Source organism: Nerophis lumbriciformis, linkage group LG38 (genome assembly GCF_033978685.3).
Source record: "Nerophis lumbriciformis linkage group LG38, RoL_Nlum_v2.1, whole genome shotgun sequence".
Lineage (NCBI taxonomy): Eukaryota > Metazoa > Chordata > Actinopteri > Syngnathiformes > Syngnathidae > Nerophis > Nerophis lumbriciformis.
In genome coordinates this window covers 11,180,853-11,199,815 of record NC_084585.2, presented here as the reverse complement: position 1 = coordinate 11,199,815, position 18,963 = coordinate 11,180,853, and the positions used below count along the sequence as shown (strand labels likewise).

General features: G+C 40.5%; 2 protein-coding genes across 5 annotated transcripts in view; one reads left to right on the top strand and one right to left on the bottom strand.

The window, feature by feature from the left end:
- cacna2d2a (calcium channel, voltage-dependent, alpha 2/delta subunit 2a) overlaps nucleotides 1–18,963 on the top strand; it is a 629,987-nt gene that overhangs the window by 596,681 nt on the left and 14,343 nt on the right. For all 4 annotated transcript variants that reach the window (XM_061932344.2, XM_061932346.2, XM_061932343.2 and 1 more), the window contains 10 exons: nucleotides 3,866–3,956; nucleotides 7,303–7,365; nucleotides 7,449–7,552; nucleotides 7,618–7,716; nucleotides 7,811–7,902; nucleotides 15,901–15,948; nucleotides 16,015–16,086; nucleotides 16,170–16,322; nucleotides 16,397–16,449; nucleotides 17,860–17,915. In XM_061932344.2, coding sequence (XP_061788328.1) covers nucleotides 3,866–3,956; nucleotides 7,303–7,365; nucleotides 7,449–7,552; nucleotides 7,618–7,716; nucleotides 7,811–7,902; nucleotides 15,901–15,948; nucleotides 16,015–16,086; nucleotides 16,170–16,322; nucleotides 16,397–16,449; nucleotides 17,860–17,915 — 831 coding nt within the window. The remainder of the gene's footprint in view (nucleotides 1–3,865; nucleotides 3,957–7,302; nucleotides 7,366–7,448; nucleotides 7,553–7,617; nucleotides 7,717–7,810; nucleotides 7,903–15,900; nucleotides 15,949–16,014; nucleotides 16,087–16,169; nucleotides 16,323–16,396; nucleotides 16,450–17,859; nucleotides 17,916–18,963) is intronic.
- abhd14b (abhydrolase domain containing 14B) overlaps nucleotides 2,365–18,963 on the bottom strand; it is a 52,891-nt gene continuing 36,292 nt past the window's right edge. The window contains exons 6-7 of the transcript XR_009811819.2: nucleotides 3,828–3,918; nucleotides 2,365–2,734 (exon numbers count right to left, since the gene is read on the bottom strand). The gene's annotated coding sequence lies outside the window, so the exon portion shown is untranslated. The remainder of the gene's footprint in view (nucleotides 2,735–3,827; nucleotides 3,919–18,963) is intronic.

Sequence of the window (18,963 nt, the reverse complement as noted above, 5' to 3'; positions counted from 1 at the left end):
CGTATGTGGCTAACAACATTTAACTATGTATATATATTTCCGAATTGGTTTAACTGCCACCCGCAAAAAAAAAAAAAAAAATCTCATTAATCCGCCCGACCCGACCCGCGGCGCGGATAAAATCTTATTTATTTAAATTTCATCCGCCCGATCCGCGGATAATCCGCCGAATCCGCGGTTGTGTCCGCAAACCGCGCATCTCTAACAGATAGACAACATTCACACACTCGGGCCAATTTAGTGTAAACGGATTAAAATAATGTAACAGAGTTATTTCATGGCTTTCATACTTGTAAAAAAACGGTAATTAGAAGGTTATAAATAGGTATGTCATGGTGTAAGTCATGGGTGTCAAACGTACAAACAGGTTTAATCAGGCCGCGAGATGAGTTTGCTAAGTGTATAATTTTTTAGCATTTTTAAGAATGTATAGCAATTTTTTCATGAAAGAGACTGCTGTTCTAAAAAAATCCACTGGGTGTCGCAATAGCAATTGTTGGCAAGCAAACTGGTAGATTGCACATGCACAGTGTCTCTTTTCAGGATCCTTGTCTGTGAGTAGAACAGAAGAAGAAGAAGACAAAGAACGGTGTCAGTGTCGTCAAAACAACGCTGTCATGGTCAAGAGTTCTCTACAATTTTTTTAATGTCCAGAGACACCGAAAGTGACACATTTAATCGGTTCTCTATTGAGCAGGCAAACGATGCTCCTCTTTTTATGTTGTTGTTGTTCCGGGTCACTCTCAGACGACGATACGGAAAAGAGACAGTGCGCATGTGAAATCCACCATATCTCCAAACATTGAACAGGGAATGTTTTAATTCCTATTTTTGACTTTCAAGCACATTAGTAGATTAATGGATAACGATCGATTTTTCTGTTTTTTGTTTTTTATTATAAAACCAAAAAAGGGGGGGGGAAATTCATTTTTATGTTAAATATTTGTTCTATTGCAAACAAAAAACAGATTGCCATATTGTATTATTAATTATTATTGATTAGCGATCATCTATTTAGTTTTTTGTTCCATCCCAGATAGTATGTGACGTCCAGTTTAATGGCTTTGTAGATACGCTGAGAAAAAGTCCAAGTTTATTGTGTCCTTTGAAACTGCACCAATTTTTCCTCAGAAGTCTCAACTAACTTAAAGTGTTTTGTCCAGAGGATTATGTGTAATGTGTACATTATCAGAATATGCTTTTTCTATTTTTGGCCAAACAAAACAATCTAAAGTTGTCTTTATTTTTAAGTTATTATGCCATAATATTGTTTTCCATGCGGCCCCTGAGCTTAAAGGCCTACTGAAATGAATTTTTTTTTTATTTAAACGGGGATAGCAGATCCATTCTATGTGTCGTACTTGATCATTTCGCGATATTGCCATATTTTTGCTAAAAGGATTTAGTATAGAACAACGACGATAAAGATCGCTGATAAAAAAAAAAGCCTTGCCTGTACCGGAAGTAGCGTGACGTCACAAGTTGAAAGTCTCCTCACATTTCCCCATTGTTTACACCAGCAGCGAGAGCGATTGGGACCGATAAAGCGACGATTACCCCATTAATTTGAGCCAGGATGAAATATTCGTGGATGAGGAACGTGAGAGTGAAGTATTAGAGTGTAGTGCAGGATGTATATTTTTTCGCTCTGACCGTAACTCAGGTACAAGGGTTCATTGGATTCCACACTCTCTCCTTTTTCTATTGTGGATTCTATTGTATTTTAAACCACCTCGGATACTATATCCTCTTGAAAATGAGAGTCGAGAACGCGAAATGGACATTCACAGTGACTTTTATCTCCACGACAATACATCGGTGAAGCACTTTAGCTACGGAGCTAACGTGATAGCATCGGGCTTAACTGCAGATAGAAACAAAATAAATAAACCCCTGACTGGAAGGATAGACAGAAAATCCATCCATCCATCCATCCATCCATCTTCTTCCGCTTATCCGAGGTCGGGTCACGGGGGCAGCAGCTTAAGCAGGGAAGCCCAGACTTCCCTCTCCCCAGCCACTTCGTCCAGCTCCTCCCGGGGGATCCCGAGGCGTTCCCAGGCCAGCCGGGAGAGATAGTCTTCCCAGCGTGTCCTGGGTCTTCCCCGTGGCCTCCTACCGGTCGGACGTGCCCGAAACACCTTCCTAGGGAGGCGTACGGGTGGCATCCTGACCAGATGCCCGAACCACCTCATCTGGCTCCTCTCGATGTGGAGGAGCAGCGGCTTTACTTTGAGCTCCCCCCGGATGACAGAGCTTCTCACCCTATCTCTAAGGGAGAGCCCCGCCACCCGGCGGAGGAAACTCATTTCGGCCGCTTGTACCCGTGATCTTGTCCTTTCGGTCATGACCCAAAGCTCATGACCATAGGTGAGGATGGGAACGTAGATCGACCGGTAAATCGAGAGCTTTGCCTTCCGGCTCAGCTCCTTCTTCACCACAACGGATCGATACAGCGTCCGCATTACTGAAGACGCCGCACCGATCCGCCTGTCGATCTCACGATCCACTCTTCCCCCACTCGTGAACAAGACTCCGAGGTACTTGAACTCCTCCACTTGGGGCAAGATCTCCTCCCCAACCCGGAGATGGCACTCCACCCTTTTCCGGGAGAGAACCATGGACTCGGACTTGGAGGTGCTGATTCCCATCCCAGTCGCTTCACACTCGGCTGCGAACCGATCCAGTGAGAGCTGAAGATCTTGGCCAGAGGAAGCCATCAGGACCACATCATCTGCAAATAGACAGAAAATCAACAATACTATTAAACCATGGACCTGTAACTACACGGTTAATGCTTTTCAGCCTGGCGAAGCTTAACAATGCTGTTGCTAACGACGCCATTGAATCTAACTTAGCTACGGACCTTGAAAGAGCTATGATAAAAACATTAGCTCTCCACCTACGCCAACCTGCTCATCAACACCGAAGCTCACCTGCGTTCCAGCGATCGACGGAGCGACGAAGGACTTCACCCGATCATCGATGCGGTCGGCGGCTAGCGTCGGATAGCGCGTCTGCTATCCAAGTCAAAGTCCTCCTGGTTGTGTTGCTGTAGCCAGACGCTAATACACCGATCGCATCTACAGCGTTCTTCTTTGCAGTCTCCATTGTTCATTAAACAAATTGCAAAAGATTCACCGACACAGATGTCCAGAATACTGTGGAATTTTGCGATGAAAACTGAGCTTTTTTATTGGATACAATGGCGTCCCAATACTTCCGTTTCAACCATCGACGTCACGCCCATACGTCATCATACCTAGACGTTTTCAACCGGAAGTTTCGCAGGAAATTTTGAATTGCACTTTATAAGTTGACCCGACCGTATTGGCATGTGTTGCAATGTTAAGATTTCATCATTGATATATATAAACTATCAGACTGCGTGGTCGCTAGTAGTGGGTTTCAGTAGGCCTTTAAATGAGTTTGACACCCCTGGTCTAAGTATGAAAACATTTGCTTTATACTTAATAATTCCTATTTTTTTATTTAATTTCCCAAAGTCAATTAACAGCGATAAACGAGGGATTACTAGGCATGCAAAGATAGATATTTTTGAACGACTGACAGATTACTATATTCGTGTTGTTGAGTATTTTTTAGCCAAAACAGTTATTTCCTACAGTTGCTTTCAGGATTACAGTGTAGATAAACTGTTTTTATCATGTGCAAAAACATCACAGAACTATTTTATGAGCACTAAAAGCCTGAAATCATATCAACCTATCGTTGCCTAAACGTAATAACAATGACCCTGACCCTATTATATTCCTTTTTTGTGGATTTAGCTGCAAGTATTTAGCTGCAAATGCAAGTTGTGATACCTGTATTTATTTAGCGGAGTGTTCCTCGCTCTCTTTAGGTGACAATTTGCTGCTTCACAACCTGATCCTGGACACGGGCATCATCAGGCAGCTGGTGGACAAAGTGTGGAAGAACAAAGACTTGAACACGTTAGTAAAAGTGCATTCTGGTCTGGACCAACATCTGCAGGATGCAGGCTCCTTAGCTTAGCTTGCTAGCTAGATAGCCAACAAACGGAGAGACAAAGTTGTGTGAGAAATAGATTTAACTATCATTTTAGCCAAGGACTTTGTCTATAAATACCTGTGTGTGTCTTTCATAAGACATTATCATCCTCACAACATATTCAGTCGTGATCAAAAGTTGACATACACTTGTAAAGAACATAATGTCATGACTGTCTTGAGTTTCCAATCATTTCTACAAATCTTATTTGTTTGTGATAGAGTGATTGGAGCACATACTTGTTGGTTACAAAAAACATTGATGAAGTTTGGTTCTTTTATGAATTTATTATGGGTCTACTGAAAGTGTGACCAAATCTGCTGGGTCAAAAGAATACATACAGCAATGTTAATATTTGCTTACATGTCCCTTGGCAAGTTTCACTGCAATAAGGCGCTTTTGGTAGCCATCCACAAGCTTCTGGCAAGCTTCTGGTTGAATTTTTGACCACTCCTCTTGACAAAATTGGTGCAGTTCAGCTAAATTTGTTGGTTTTCTGACATGGACTTGTTTCTTTAGCATTGTCCACATGTTCTCAATGGTGTTTAAGACAGGACTTTGGGAAGGCCATTCTAAAACCTTAATTGTAGCCTAATTTAGCCATTCCTTTACCACTTCTGACGTGTGTTTGGGGATCTGACATCACATGGACAAAGATAAGACCTTCTGGAGGAAAGTTCTGTGGTCAGATGAAACAAAAATTGAGCTGTTTGGCCACAATACCCAGCAATATGTTTGGAGGAGAAAAGGTGAGGCCTTAAAACCCAGGAACACCATCCCTACCGTCAAGCATGGTGGTGTTAGTATTATGCTCTGGGCCTGTTTTGCTGCCAATGGAACTGGTGCTTTACAGAGAGTAAATGGGACAATGAAGAAGGAGGATTACTTCCAAATTCTTCAGGACAACCTAAAATCATCAGCCCGGAGGTTGGGTCTTGGGCTCAGTTGGGTGTTCCAACAGGACAATGACCCCAAACACACGGCAAAAGTGGTAAAGGAATGGCTAAATCAGGCTAGAATTAAGGTTTTAGAATAGCGTTCCATGCTGAAGAAACAAGTCCATGTCAGAAAACCAACAAATTTAGCTGAACTGCACCAATTTTGTCAAGAGGAGTGGTCAAACATTCAAGCAGAAGCTTGTAGATGACTACCAAAAGCGCATTATTGCAGTGAAACTTGCCAAGGGACATGTAAGCAAATATTAACCAGCAGATTTGGTCACATTTTCAGTAGACCCATAATAAATTCATTAAAAAAAAAAACGTTTTTCATCAATGTTTTTTGTGACCAACAAGTATGTGCTCCAATCACTTTATTACAAAAAATAAGGTTTTAGAATGGCCTTCCCAAAGTCCTGTCTTAAACCCCATTGAGAACATGTGGACAATGCTAAAGAAACAAGTCCATGTCAGAAAACCAACAAATTTAGCTGAACTGCACCCATTTTGTCAGGAGGTGTGGTCAAAAATTCAAGCAGAAGCTTGTGGATGGCTACCAAAAGTGCCTTATTGCAGTGAAACTTGCCGAGGGACATGTAAGCAAATATTAACATTGCTGTATGTATACTTTTGACCCAGCAGATTTGCTCACATTTTCAGTAGACCCATAATAAATTCATAAAAGAACCAAACTTCATGAAAGTTTTTTGTGACCAACAAGTATGTGCTCCAATCACTCTATCACAAAAAAATAAGAGTTGTAGAAATGATTGTAAACTCAAGACAGCCATGACATTATGTTCTTTACAAGTGTATGTCAACTTTTGACCACGACTGTGTTTTCTTCCCGAGGAACTTAGCTAGCTCGATTTGGTGTCGTTTTGTTGTTATTGCTGCTATTTTTTCCTTTTCTGTCCATAAATAATTGATACGTTGTTTTTATCAGCACTTTGCCTGTCCTTGCTTTTACATGGGCAAAAGTTCAATTGTTACTTTTGGTACAGCCTAATGAGCAGCACAGATACATTGTAAATACATATTTATGAATGAACTAGTCATCTTTATTGTTAGTTAGCACATGACTAAAAATATCTCAAGCTGAAATTAAAAAAAGCCAATGGCTGAATTGGAGCCACTGAATACGCTTCATCATCCGATTAGTCGACTAATCGTTAAAATAGTCGTTAACTAGCCGACTATTCGAAATAGTCGTTAGCTGGTGTAACTGTTTGTCTCTGGTCCGTGTAGCGTTTACATTTGACCTTCATTCAACCGAACTACGCCAGAGCCAGTGACGTGCGGTGAGGTTGATGGCTGGTGAGGCACTGACTTCATCACAGTCAGATTTACAAACATATGAACCCTAAAGAGTATCTTATTCACCATTTGATTGGCAGCAGTTAACGGGTTATGCTTAAAAGCTCATACCAGCATTCTTCCCTGCTTGTCACTCAGCATCAAGGGTTGGAATTGGGGGTTAAATCACCAAAAATTATTCCCGGGCGCGGCGCCGCTGCTGCCCACTGCTCCCCTCACCTCCCAGGGGGTGATCAAGGGGATGGGTCAAATGCAGAGGACACATTTCATTACACCTAGTGTGTGTGTGACAATCATTGGTACTTTAACTTAACTTTAACTTTACACATACAGACTGTAGCACACAAAAAAGCACATTTAATAAAAAAAACGTTATTATGGTCTTACCTTTACTTATAAATAAAGTCCATGCGCCGCTGTTGTGCTGGATTAATGCACCCCCTGACGGGAGTGTTATATCAACTAAAGCCCTCACTTAAACTTTCCACGTGCAAGATTGAATCTATTTAAAAAAGTGTAACCGAGGGTTTATAAATGTTGCCTATACTGTATGAAACTACAAAATAACAAACACGGAGGCTCCAGTTTACACGAGGACCACTTTATTTACCTTCTTTCAAAAACCTCCGCTCCACTCCAACGTGTCATCACTTCCGCTCTTAGCGCCTTCAAAATAAGAGCTCAAGGCATATACTGTATAACAGCGCATAACAGGAACTTAACATCACAAAGAGGAAAGCCCATAAAAATAGGTTACAAAAGTTATTTAATAAGAAGCCAAAAAGTGCAAAAACAATAATGTTCGTGTTGGAGGAGTTGTGAATTAGGTACACCTGCAGTCTGCAGGTGTACCTAATGTTGTGGCCCTGCAGTCATTCACAACTCCTCACTGGCCAGAGCTCTGAATTGGTCTGCTCGTTTGGTGCAGGCCAGGATTCGGACCTTGACCAAACACAGCAGAGTTCTTATAAGCAGGTGTTATGGTAATGTGATGGACGTTTGTATTATTGTTCAGGTATGGCTTCCTGGCCGTGTTTGCTGCCACTGACGGAGGAGTAACCAGAGTGTTCCCCAACAAGTGAGAGTCCTTATCTTTTCCAAGTCTCTGTGAAGTCGTCGTCTTCTCTTCATGTCTTTCTGTGTGCGCTCTCTAAATGTCAGAGCGGCAGAGAGCTGGGAAGAAGACCCAGAGCCGTTTAACGCCAGCTTTTACCGCCGCAGTCTGGACAACAAGGGCTACATCTTCAGAGCGCCTCATCGCACAGGTGAGCGACGGCATCAGCAGTGCAGCCGCACACCTGCTCACACGCTCCTTCATCGCTTCCTGCAGTCCGAGACGAGCTTCTCAACCCGGACAACGACACCATCGGCATCCTTGTCAGCACGGCGGTGGACATCACGGTGGGAGGGAAGACCATCAAACCAGCGGGTTGGTGGCTCTTTTTTTTTTTACAGCGCACACATATTTCAGTCGTTCTTAATCCAACACCTGCGTGTTCCTGAGTAATTTTGCTTTGTGTTAGTTGTTGGAGTCAAACTGGACCTTGAAGCCTGGGTGGACAAGTTCAAGATTCTTGCCAGTAACCACACTGACAACCGCCAAAGCTCACACACGGTATTTAAGCACACACGCGTAAATATATGCACATATTCATATATGCACATGCACACATACTGTACATATATGCACAAACACACAAGCACATGTTGTGTAAATGGTAAATAAAAACAGAATACAATGATTTTCAACTTATATTCAATTGAATAGACTGCAAAGACAGGATATTTAATGTTTGAACTAAGAAACAAAAAGTTTTTTTGCAAATAATCATTAACTTAGAATTTAAAGGCAGCAACACATTGCAAAATAGTTGGCACAGGGGAATTTTTACCTGTGTTACATGGCCTTTCCTTTTAACAACACTCAGTAAACATTTAGGAACTGAGGAGACCAATTTTTTAAACTTTTCAGGTGGAATTCTTTCCCATTCTTGCTTGATGTACAGCTTAAGTTGTTCAACAGTCCGGGGGTCTCCGTTGTGGTATTTTAGGCTTCATAATGCGCCACACATTTTCAATGGGAGACAGACCTGGAGTACAAGCAGGCCAGTTTAGTACCTGCACTCTTTTACTACGAAGCCCCGCTGTTGTAGCATGTGGCTTGGCATTGTCTTGCTGAAATAAGCAGCGGCGTCCATGAAAAAGACCTTGCTGGGATGGCAACAAATGTTGCTCCAAAACCTGTATGTACCTTTCAGCATTAATGGCGCCTTCACAGATGTGTAAGTTACCCATGTCTTGGGCACTAATACACCCCCATACCATCACAGATGCTGGCTTTTCAACTTTGCGCCTATAACAATCCAGATGGTTCTTTTCCTCTTTGGTCCGGAGGACACGACGTCCACAGTTTCCAAAAACAATATTAAATGTGGACTCGTCAGACCACAGAACACTTTTCCACTTTGCATCAGTTGTTTTCTGAAGTGTTCCTGAGCCCATGTGGTGATATCCTTTACACGCTGATGTCGTTTTTTTGATGCAGTACCGCCTGAGGGATCGAAGGTCACAGGCTTAGCTGCTTACGTGCAGTGATTTCTCCAGATTCTCTGAACCTTTTGATGATATTACAGACCGTAGATGGTGAAATCCCTAAATTCCTTGCTATAGCTGGTTGAGAAATGTTGTTCTTAAACTGTTCGACAATTTGCTCACGCATTTGTTCACAAAGTGGTGACCCTCGCCCCATCCTTGTTTGTGAATGGCTGAGCATTTCATTGAAGCCGCTTTTTTACCCAATCATGGCACCCACCTGTTCCCAATGAGCCTGTTCACCTGTAGGATGTTCCAAATAAGTGTTTGATGAGCGTTCCTCAACTTTCTCAGTCTTTTTTTTGCCACTTGTGCCAGCTTTTTTGAAACATGTTGCAGGCATCAAATTCCAATTTAGCTAATATTTGCAAAAAATAACAAAGTTTACCAGTTGGAACGTTAAGTATCTCGTCTTTGCAGTCTATTCAATTGCATATAGGTTGAAGAGGATTAGGAAATCATTGTATTCTGTTTTATTTACGATTTACACAACGTGCCAACTTCACTGGTTTTGGGTTTTGTACATACAGTAATACCCACACAGACATAAGCACACATACATATGCACGTGTACACACACATAAACACAAGTACACATTCACGCATACATACAGTATATGCACATGTACACATTAAAATGAGTGTATACACGCACACATAGACAAACATACAGGTGCTGCTCAATAAATTACAATATGACCATTGTCATATTTTAATCTATTGAGCAGCACCTGTATGTGCTTTACACTACAACACATTTATTGACACGCTACTGTACAATATTCTCAATTATTGACATGCTACTGTACAATATTGTCAATATGATAATGTTTCTATAATCAAATTTTTTTCACCGAATATCTCCTCATAAAACACTTGGCTTTCCAAGTATCACCATAATGACCAACATTAAAATACAGTGGCATAGTAGGCCTAAATATTCATCAAAAACAAGGCAGGGGTTTTATTTAACAAGTACTTTTAATATTTTGGCTACTGTAACATTACACACAGTTTGAACAGTAACACTCAGGTTTAATATCTCATTAAGTGATTATCTGGCGTACCACTAGATAAGGCCTCTGTACCATTAGTGGTACGCAAACCACAGTTTGAGAATCACTGCTCTATAATATATACAACAATCTAGTGCGGTGAAATTATTTTATATTTATTAATTTTCTGATCATGTTTGAATTTGGATTAATGATGATTAATCAGTTTAATACTGGCTTGCATAGGATTAATTAAATCAATATTTTTGACACAAATGCAATTGTATTGTCAGAATGTCATACGGGAACTTTGATTAAAAAAAATGTTTTACTTCAATGTACGTCATTAATTTACTCAAAAATTGGTAACCATTTAAATTACTGTTTATTTTGAAATTAGTGAGCAAACCAGTCTGAGTTTCCTCGCTCATCTTTGCACTGGCTTATACATTGGCCTCATCACTGTCCACCTTTTAGGTAACCATCTGCCGTTAAGGCAAAGTCAAAATAAATTGTGTGTGATTAATCTTCGTATGTGCATGATGAATGCAATATTTTTTTGTGATTAATCACATGAGTTAACTCGCTATTTTTGACAGCCCTATTACAAATATGAGCATTTGGTTCTGTGATGACCACTCATGCACACAAACTAACAAATATTCAAAATATATATTCACATTAGTGTCATTTCTTCTGAATTATATAGGAATGTAATCATTTCTAGGGCTGCAACCATTAATCGAGTGGAAGGAGGTTTGTATTTATCGTATGTTGCTATTATTAATATTGAAATGAGTGTAACAAATAAAAATTAACAACTATGGCATGCAGTGCTCGAAATTATAATATGCAAAGAAGAGCAATTCAATGTCGATGTATTTATAAAAAAAAGAATGAAGGTTATAGCAAGGAGAAAAATTGTTGTTTGATTTAACTATTTTATGTAAAATACGCATTGAGGCTATAAAGTGTGTTTTATCCAATTACGCGATTAATGGAACAAAATAATTGATAGATCACTAGATTAATAAAGTAATTGATAGCTGCAGCCCAACACATTTCTTCCACTGAATTACAAACCCCGTTTCCATATGAGTTGGGAAATGGTGTTAGATGTAAATATAAACGGAATACAATAATTTGCAAATCATTTTCAACCCATACTCAGTTGAATATGCTACAAAGACAACATATGTGATGTTCAAACTGATAAACATTTTTTTTTTTTTTGCAAATAATCATTAACTTTAGAATTTGATGCCAGCAACACGTGACAAAGAAGTTGGGAAAGGTGGTTATAAATACTGATAAAGTTGAGGAATGCTCATCAAACACTTTTTTGGAACATCCCACAGGTGAACAGGTAAATTGGGAACAGGTGGGTGCCATGATTGGGTATAAAAGTAGATTCCATGAAATGCTCAGTCATTCACAAACAAGGATGGGGCGAGGGTCACCACTTTGTCAACAAATGCGTAAGCAAATTGTTGAACAGTTTAAGAAAAACCTTTCTCAACCAGCTATTGCAAGGAATTTAGGGATTTCACCATCTACGGTCCGTAATATCATCAAAGGGTTCAGAGGATCTGGAGAAATCACTGCACGTAAGCAGCTAAGCCTGTGACCTTCGATCCCTCAGGCTGTACTGCATCAACAAGCGACGTCAGTGTGTAAAGGATATCACCACATGAGCTCAGGAACACTTCAGAAACCCACTGTCAGTAACTACAGTTGGTCGCTACATCTGTAAGTGCAAGTTAAAACTCTCCTATGCAAGGCAAAAACCGTTTACCAACAACACCCAGAAACGCTGTCGGCTTCGCTGGGCCTGAGCTCATCTAAGATGGACTGATACAAAGTGGAAAAGTGTTCTGTGGTCTGACGAGTCCACATTTCAAATTGTTTTTGGAAACTGTGGACGTCGTGTCCTCCGGACCAAAGAGGAAAAGAACCATCCGGATTGTTATAGGCGCAAAGTTGAAAAGCCAGCATCTGTGATGGTATGGGGGTGTATTAGTGCCCAAGACATGGGTAACTTACACATCTGTGAAGGCGCCATTAATGCTGAAAGGTACATACAGGTTTTGGAGCAACATATGTTGCCATCCAAGCAACGTTACCATGGACGCCCCTGCTTATTTCAGCAAGACAATGCCAAGCCACGTGTTACATCAACGTGGCTTCATAGTAAAAGAGTGCAGGTACTAGACTGGCCTGCCTGTAGTCCAGACCTGTCTCCCATTGAAAATGTGTGGCACATTATGAAGCCTAAAATACCACAACGGAGACCCCCGGACTGTTGAACAACTTAAGCTGTACATCAAGCAAGAATGGGAAAGAATTCCACCTGAGAAGCTTAAAAAATGTGTCTCCTCAGTTCCCAAACGTTTACTTAGTGTTGTTAAAAGGAAAGGCCATGTAACACAGTGGTGAACATGCCCTTTCCCAACTACTTTGGCACGTGTTGCAGCCATGAAATTCTAAGTTAATTATTATTTGCAAAAAAAAAAAAAAAAGTTTATGAGTTTGAACATCAAATATCTTGTCTTTGTAGTGCATTCAATTGAATATGGGTTGAAAAGGATTTGCAAATCATTGTATTCCGTTTAACACAATTTCCCAACTCATATGGAAACGGGGTTTGTAGAAACACAATCAAAATATAGATGGATTGTTATAATAATGAAATATGAATGTTTAAAACCAACCTTTTCCGTGTTTAGTTTTCGTACATTCACATATGTTTCCATTTTTTTTAAATGTATAGATTCCAACATTGTGAGTTTTGAAATGTACATGAGCAACAACACAGACTATTATGTTGTGATTCATTCAGTTTTTCAATGACTTCATTTACAAAAACAACATACTGTACATACAGTTATTTTCTTCACGGTAATTAGCACACACAAGTTACTTCCTTAGGTACCAATGCAAACAAGTGCAACCAAAATATTAGAAACATCTGTCAGAATGATCTTGTAAAGACATCATATTCTTACATCTTGTACCTAAAGAAGTATTTTATGCTGTCTATTATCTAGGGATGGGAATCAAAAACCGGTTCTTGTTTAGAACCGGTTCTCAATGTATTATGAATCATTTGCCATTTTGTCTAGCGGTTCTCTTAACGGTTCTTCCGGGTGGGGATGACGTCATTACGCAACACGGCGTGTTCCCGGGCGGAAAAAGCGCACCGAAGTTTGCCGACATTTTGATTGAAAAAAAAAATGGTACAGTGCTACTTTTAATAATTCCGAAGTTGCTATTTCATCAAGAGGAGGACATACGAGCAATACGATGAAACATTTGAAAATACAACATGCAATGAATGTCGCGTTTTTGAACCGCACCAATCTCCTTCCCAGGCAGCAGCAGTCATCTGACGTGAATAGAATAAGTATTAATACCGCCGATAATGTTAGCGTTATTACCTGTTAAATTGAAATGAATGCCTTCTTATTTAGACAAGCCTGAGAAGACATATTTTGACTGATTTCAAAGCGGGCAGTAACGGCTCCAGTTCATGTCCGCTGCTCACTTTCACTGCGGCAGGGAAAAGTAGCACTTGACCAGGACAGATAAATGTCACCGAGAAGTGACTAAGTCTGTGGTCAAAAGCTTACAACAATTTGCCACATAGATGCTCCTTTGGTAGGTGAATGTTCAATTGTAGTCAGAGAAAAGTTGCACATTTTCTCTCAGTCGTCATATCATACAGGTAAAACTCATAAAATTAGAATATCGTGTAAAAGTCCATTCATGTCAGCAATTAACTTCAAATGTAAAACTAATATGTGATATTAACTCATTACGTGCAAAGTGACATATGTCGAGTCTCTATTTAATACAACTTTGATGATAATGGCCAACATTTCTGAGACGTTCAATTCCAGGTTTTCACAAGCTGGAAGCAATAAATATCAACATTATATCAAAAGAAGGTTTAAAATATCTCATGTTGCGTGTCATGCAGATAACTGACAATATGACCTGGTCTCTACACACCAGCGCATGCACTTTTTGCGTCCGATGAAAAGAGCACAGCTCCTTCTCCCCATTCCCACCACATTCTACAGAGGCACTATAGAGAGCCTACTGACCAACTGCATCTCTGACTGGACTGGAGCCTGCAGTGCCTCAGACTGGAAGTCTCTGCAGAGAGTGTTGAGGACGGCGGAAAAGATCATCAGGACTCCTCTTCCTCCTATGCAGGAGATTTCAAAAAGCCGCTGCCTGACCAGGGCTCAGAAAATCTGCAGAGACTCCTCCCACCCCCCACCAAGGACTGTTTTCACTGCTGGACTCTAGAAAGAGGTTCCGCAGCCTCCATAGCAGAACCTCCAGGTTCTGTAACAGCTTCTTCCCTCAGGCCATCAGACTCTTGAACGCATCATAATAATCCCCTGAATTCCCCCCAAAAATGGATTAACTAGCTGGAATATAAAGACAATATAACATACATCCATAAACATGGATGCATATGCAAAAGTGCAATATATTTATCTGTACAGTAGCCTATTTATTTATTTATATATGCACCTTATTGCTTTTTTATCCTGCACTACCATGAGCTAATGCAATGAAATGTCATTATTATCTGTACTGTAAAGTTCAAATTTGAAAAGAAGTCTAAGTCTATGAGCCCATGTCATTATATAAGTTTCACCTTGTAAATCTAAACAAACCTTTGCACAGTATATTGCACAGTATATTTTCAATAGGTATCGCTGACAAAGATTGTTAAAAGTTTTTAAAATGTTACGAAATGTAATTTCCACATCTATTGTTTTGTTAAATTCTACGGAATTTCTTTTTCAAATGTATTTTCAAAAGTTTTTTCCCATGCTATGTGCCTCTTAAGACCTCACTGTTGGCTTTCTAAGGCCATGTTAGTTCTAAACCAGGGGTGTCAAACTCATTTTAGCTCAGGGGCCGCATGGGAGAAAATCTATTCCGAAGTGAAAAATGAGACCCATTATCTCCCTGCTTGGCACTCAGCATCAAGGGTTGGAATTGGGGGTTAAATCACCAAAAATGATTCCCGGGCCCGGCCACCACTGCTGCTCACTGCTCCCCTCACCTCCCAGGGGGTGATCAAGGGTGATGGGTCAGATGCAGAGAATCATTTCGCCACATCTGGTGTGTGTGTGACAATCATTGGTACTTTAACTTTAATGCTAAAATCATGGCATGAAAACTTAAAATAAAGACAACTAACTAAAGCTTGTTTTTTTTGTTTTACTTTGGCCAAAAATAGAACAAGCACATTATGAAAACGTACAAATCACAAATAATCCTCTAGACAAAACACTTCAAGTTTGTTGAAAATTTTGAGGAAATTGGTGCAGCTTCAAAAACATAATGAGCTTAGACTTTGTCTCAGTGTATCTACAAAGCCAGAATTAAACTTTAAGCCAGTCTTTCTGGGATTGAATCCAGTGCTAACTCAACAAACCGTACAAAAGGGAGGTAAAAACAATTCAAAAGGTTTAAGTTCACTTTTCTCGTGTTTGACAGAGACATTTTGGGGCAACGAGGGTGCCAAATGACGATGTGTTCGAAGCAGAAGACATGAAACGGCAGGTTTTAAGTTTCTTGTGGGTCGAGGAGGAGGAGCCACATTCCCTCTTTACTGTGTACCTCTTGCTTGGCCCCGGTATAAACCGTTTGCTTGCCTAACATAATTGTTATTGTGACATCCAGTGGACACATTAAGAACAGCAGTTTCTTTCGTTAAAAAAAAAAAAAAAGCAGCTAATTTTTATACTTGGCAAACTCATCACGCGGGCCGGGAAAAACCTGTTCGGCCGTACATTTGACACCCCTGCTCTAAACTAAACAAATTTGATGCTAATCAATCTTTTTATTATCTTTTTTTTCAAATAAGAAAGGATAGGAGAACCGTTAAAGAATTGTTACGCAGAATCGAAAGTGGAATCAGAACCGGAAAAATCTTATCAATTCCCATCCCTACTATTATCAGATGATTATAGTTATTAATAACTGCTCATGTGTGACAGTGTGGACCAAACAAGGGCTGTGAGATGGACTGTGAAGCCAACAGTGACGTGAGTGTTCCTCATCTTCACCACAACTTCATCTTCTGCTCGTTAGCATATTTGAATTGTTTGCAGGACCTGCTGTGTTATTTGGTGGACGACGGAGGCTTCCTGATCATGTCCAACCAGAAGGACGACTGGAACAAGGTGCGGCTGACGTCCATCAAGGACACTTTTCATACCATCGTCCCGTCCCGTCCCCCGCTGACCCCACTGCATGCCGTCCACAGGTGGGCATGTTCTTCAGCGACGTGGACCCCTACTTGATGTTCGCGCTCTACAACAACTCCTTCTACAACCGCAAGCAGTCCTTTGACTACCAGTCAGTTTGTGAGCGTGTGCCCAACAGCGAGGCTGGAGCTGCACCACGAGGAGTCTTTGTGGTACCGACGTGCCCTTGAGCCAGATTTGTGGAGAGCATGCAACCTGTTCTAAGCTCTCATTCTTGCTTCCGCAGCCCACAATCGCAGATTTCGTCAACTTGGCTTGGTGGACGTCTGCAGCGGCATGGTGAGGACTCAAGCCAACGAATATTAATATTAAAGGCCTACTGAAATGCGATTTTCTTATTTAAACGGGGATAGCAGGTCCATTCTGTGTGTCATACTTGATCATTTCGCGATATTGACATATTTTTGCTGAAAGGATTTAGTAGAGAACATCGACGATAAAGTTCGCAACTTTTGGTCGCTGATAAAAAAGCCTTGCCTGTACCGGAAGTAGCAGACGAGTAGCGTGACGTCACAGGTTGTGGAGCTCCTCACATCTGCACATTGTTTACAATCATGGCCACCAGCAGCGAGAGCGATTCAGACCGAGAAAGCGACGATTTCCCCATTAATTTGAGCGAGGATGAAAGATTCGTGGATAAGGAAAGTGAGAGTGAAGGACTAGAGGGCAGTGGGAGCGATTCAGATAGGGAAGATGCTGTGAGAGGCGGGTGGGACCTGATATTCAGCTGGGAATGACTAAAACAGTAAATAAACACAAGGCATATATATACTCTATTAGCCACAACACAACCAGGCTTATATTTAATATGCCACAAATTAATCCCGCATAACAAACACCTCCCCCCTCCCGTCCATATAACCCGCCAATACAACTCAAACACCTGCACAACACACTCAATCCCACAGCCCAAAGTACCGTTCACCTCCCCAAAGTTCATACAGCACATATATTTTCCCAAAGTCCCCAAAGTTACGTACGTGACATGCACATAGCGGCACGCACGTACGGGCAAGCGATCAAATGTTTGGAAGCCGCAGCTGCATGCGTACTCACGGTACCGCGTCTGCGCATCCAACTCAAAGTCCTCCTGGTAAGAGTCTCTGTTGTCCCAGTTCTCCACAGGCCAATGGTAAAGCTTGACTGTCATCTTTCGGGATAACCGGCTGTGTTATCCGGCACAACAGTCAAGGGGTGCATTCTACGACGGGGGTGCGTTATCCGGCACAACACCTGCCGCAATACACCGCTTCCCACCTACAGCTTTCTTCTTTGCTGTCTCCATTGTTCATTGAACAAATTGCAAAATATTCACCAACACAGATGTCCAGAATACTGTGGAATTTTGCGATGAAACAGACGACTTAATAGCTGGCCACCATGCTGTCCCAAAATGTGCTCTACAATCCGTGACGTCACGCGCAGGCGTCATCATACCGAGACGTTTTCAGCAGGATATTTCGCGCGAAATTTAAAATTGCACTTTAGTAAGCTAACCCGGCCGTATTGGCATGTGTTGCAATGTTAAGATTTCATCATTGATATATAAACTATCAGACTGCGTGGTCGGTAGCAGTGGGTTTCATTAGGCCTTTAATATTATAGTATTCCGTTAACGTGATGATAAGTTGGTCATAATGCAGCTGCAACGACTAAAAATGAAATTATATTTGTGCTTCTTGTCCGCAGGTCATTTTTCCAACAGTTCATTTATGGACTGGCTTATCATAGCTGCTTTGTCACAGGTAAAATACAATTTATGTTCATGTTTCTTTTTTGTCTTTACCTTTCCAAGCCAAAAAGTACTTTATTAGCATAGAGTTTGATTGTTTGTTTGTAATAAGACTAGGGATGTCCGATAATAGCTTTTTGCCGATATCCGATATTCCAATATTGTCCAACTCTTTAATTACCGATACCGATATCAACCGATACCGACATCAACCGATACCGATATCAACCGATACCGATATCAACCGATATATACAGTCGTGGAATTAACACATTATTATGCCTAATTTGGACAACCAGGTATGGTGAAGATAAGGTACTTTTAAAAAAAATTAATAAAATAAAATAAGATAAATAAATTAAAAACATTTTCTTGAATAAAAAAGAAAGTAAAACAATATAAAAACAGTTACATTGAAACTTGTAATTAATGAAAATTAGTAAAATTAACTGTTAAAGGTTAGTACTATTAGTGGACCAGCAGCACGCACAATCATGTGTGCTTACGGACTGTATCCCTTGCAGACTGTATTGATATATATTGATATATAACGACCCCGAAGGGAATAAGCGGTAGAAAATGGATAGATGGATGGATGTAGGAACCAGAATATTAATAACAGAAAGAAACAACCCTTTTGTGTGAATGAGTGTAAATGGGGAGGGAGGTTTTTTTGGGTTGGTGCACTAATTGTAAGTGTATCTTGTGTTTTTTATGTTGATTTAATAAAAATAAAAATATATATATATTTTTTTTAAACGATACCGATAATTAAAAAAGACGATACTGATAATTTCCGATATTAAATTTTAACGCATTTATCGACCGATAATATCGGACATCTCTAAATAAGACTTTTCTAGATCTTATCTCCTGTTGTTTTCTTTTTTTTAATCTGCACTGAAGCTACTGCCATAGTAGTTATGGCAATTGTATGATTATCTCATTCCTTCTGTGGGCAATTGAAGCAGATAGCATTAAAAAAAAGTATGACCTATGAATCATTTATCATGTGTGTGTGTCTGTGTGTGTGTGTGTGTTCTGGCAATGCTTACTTAATG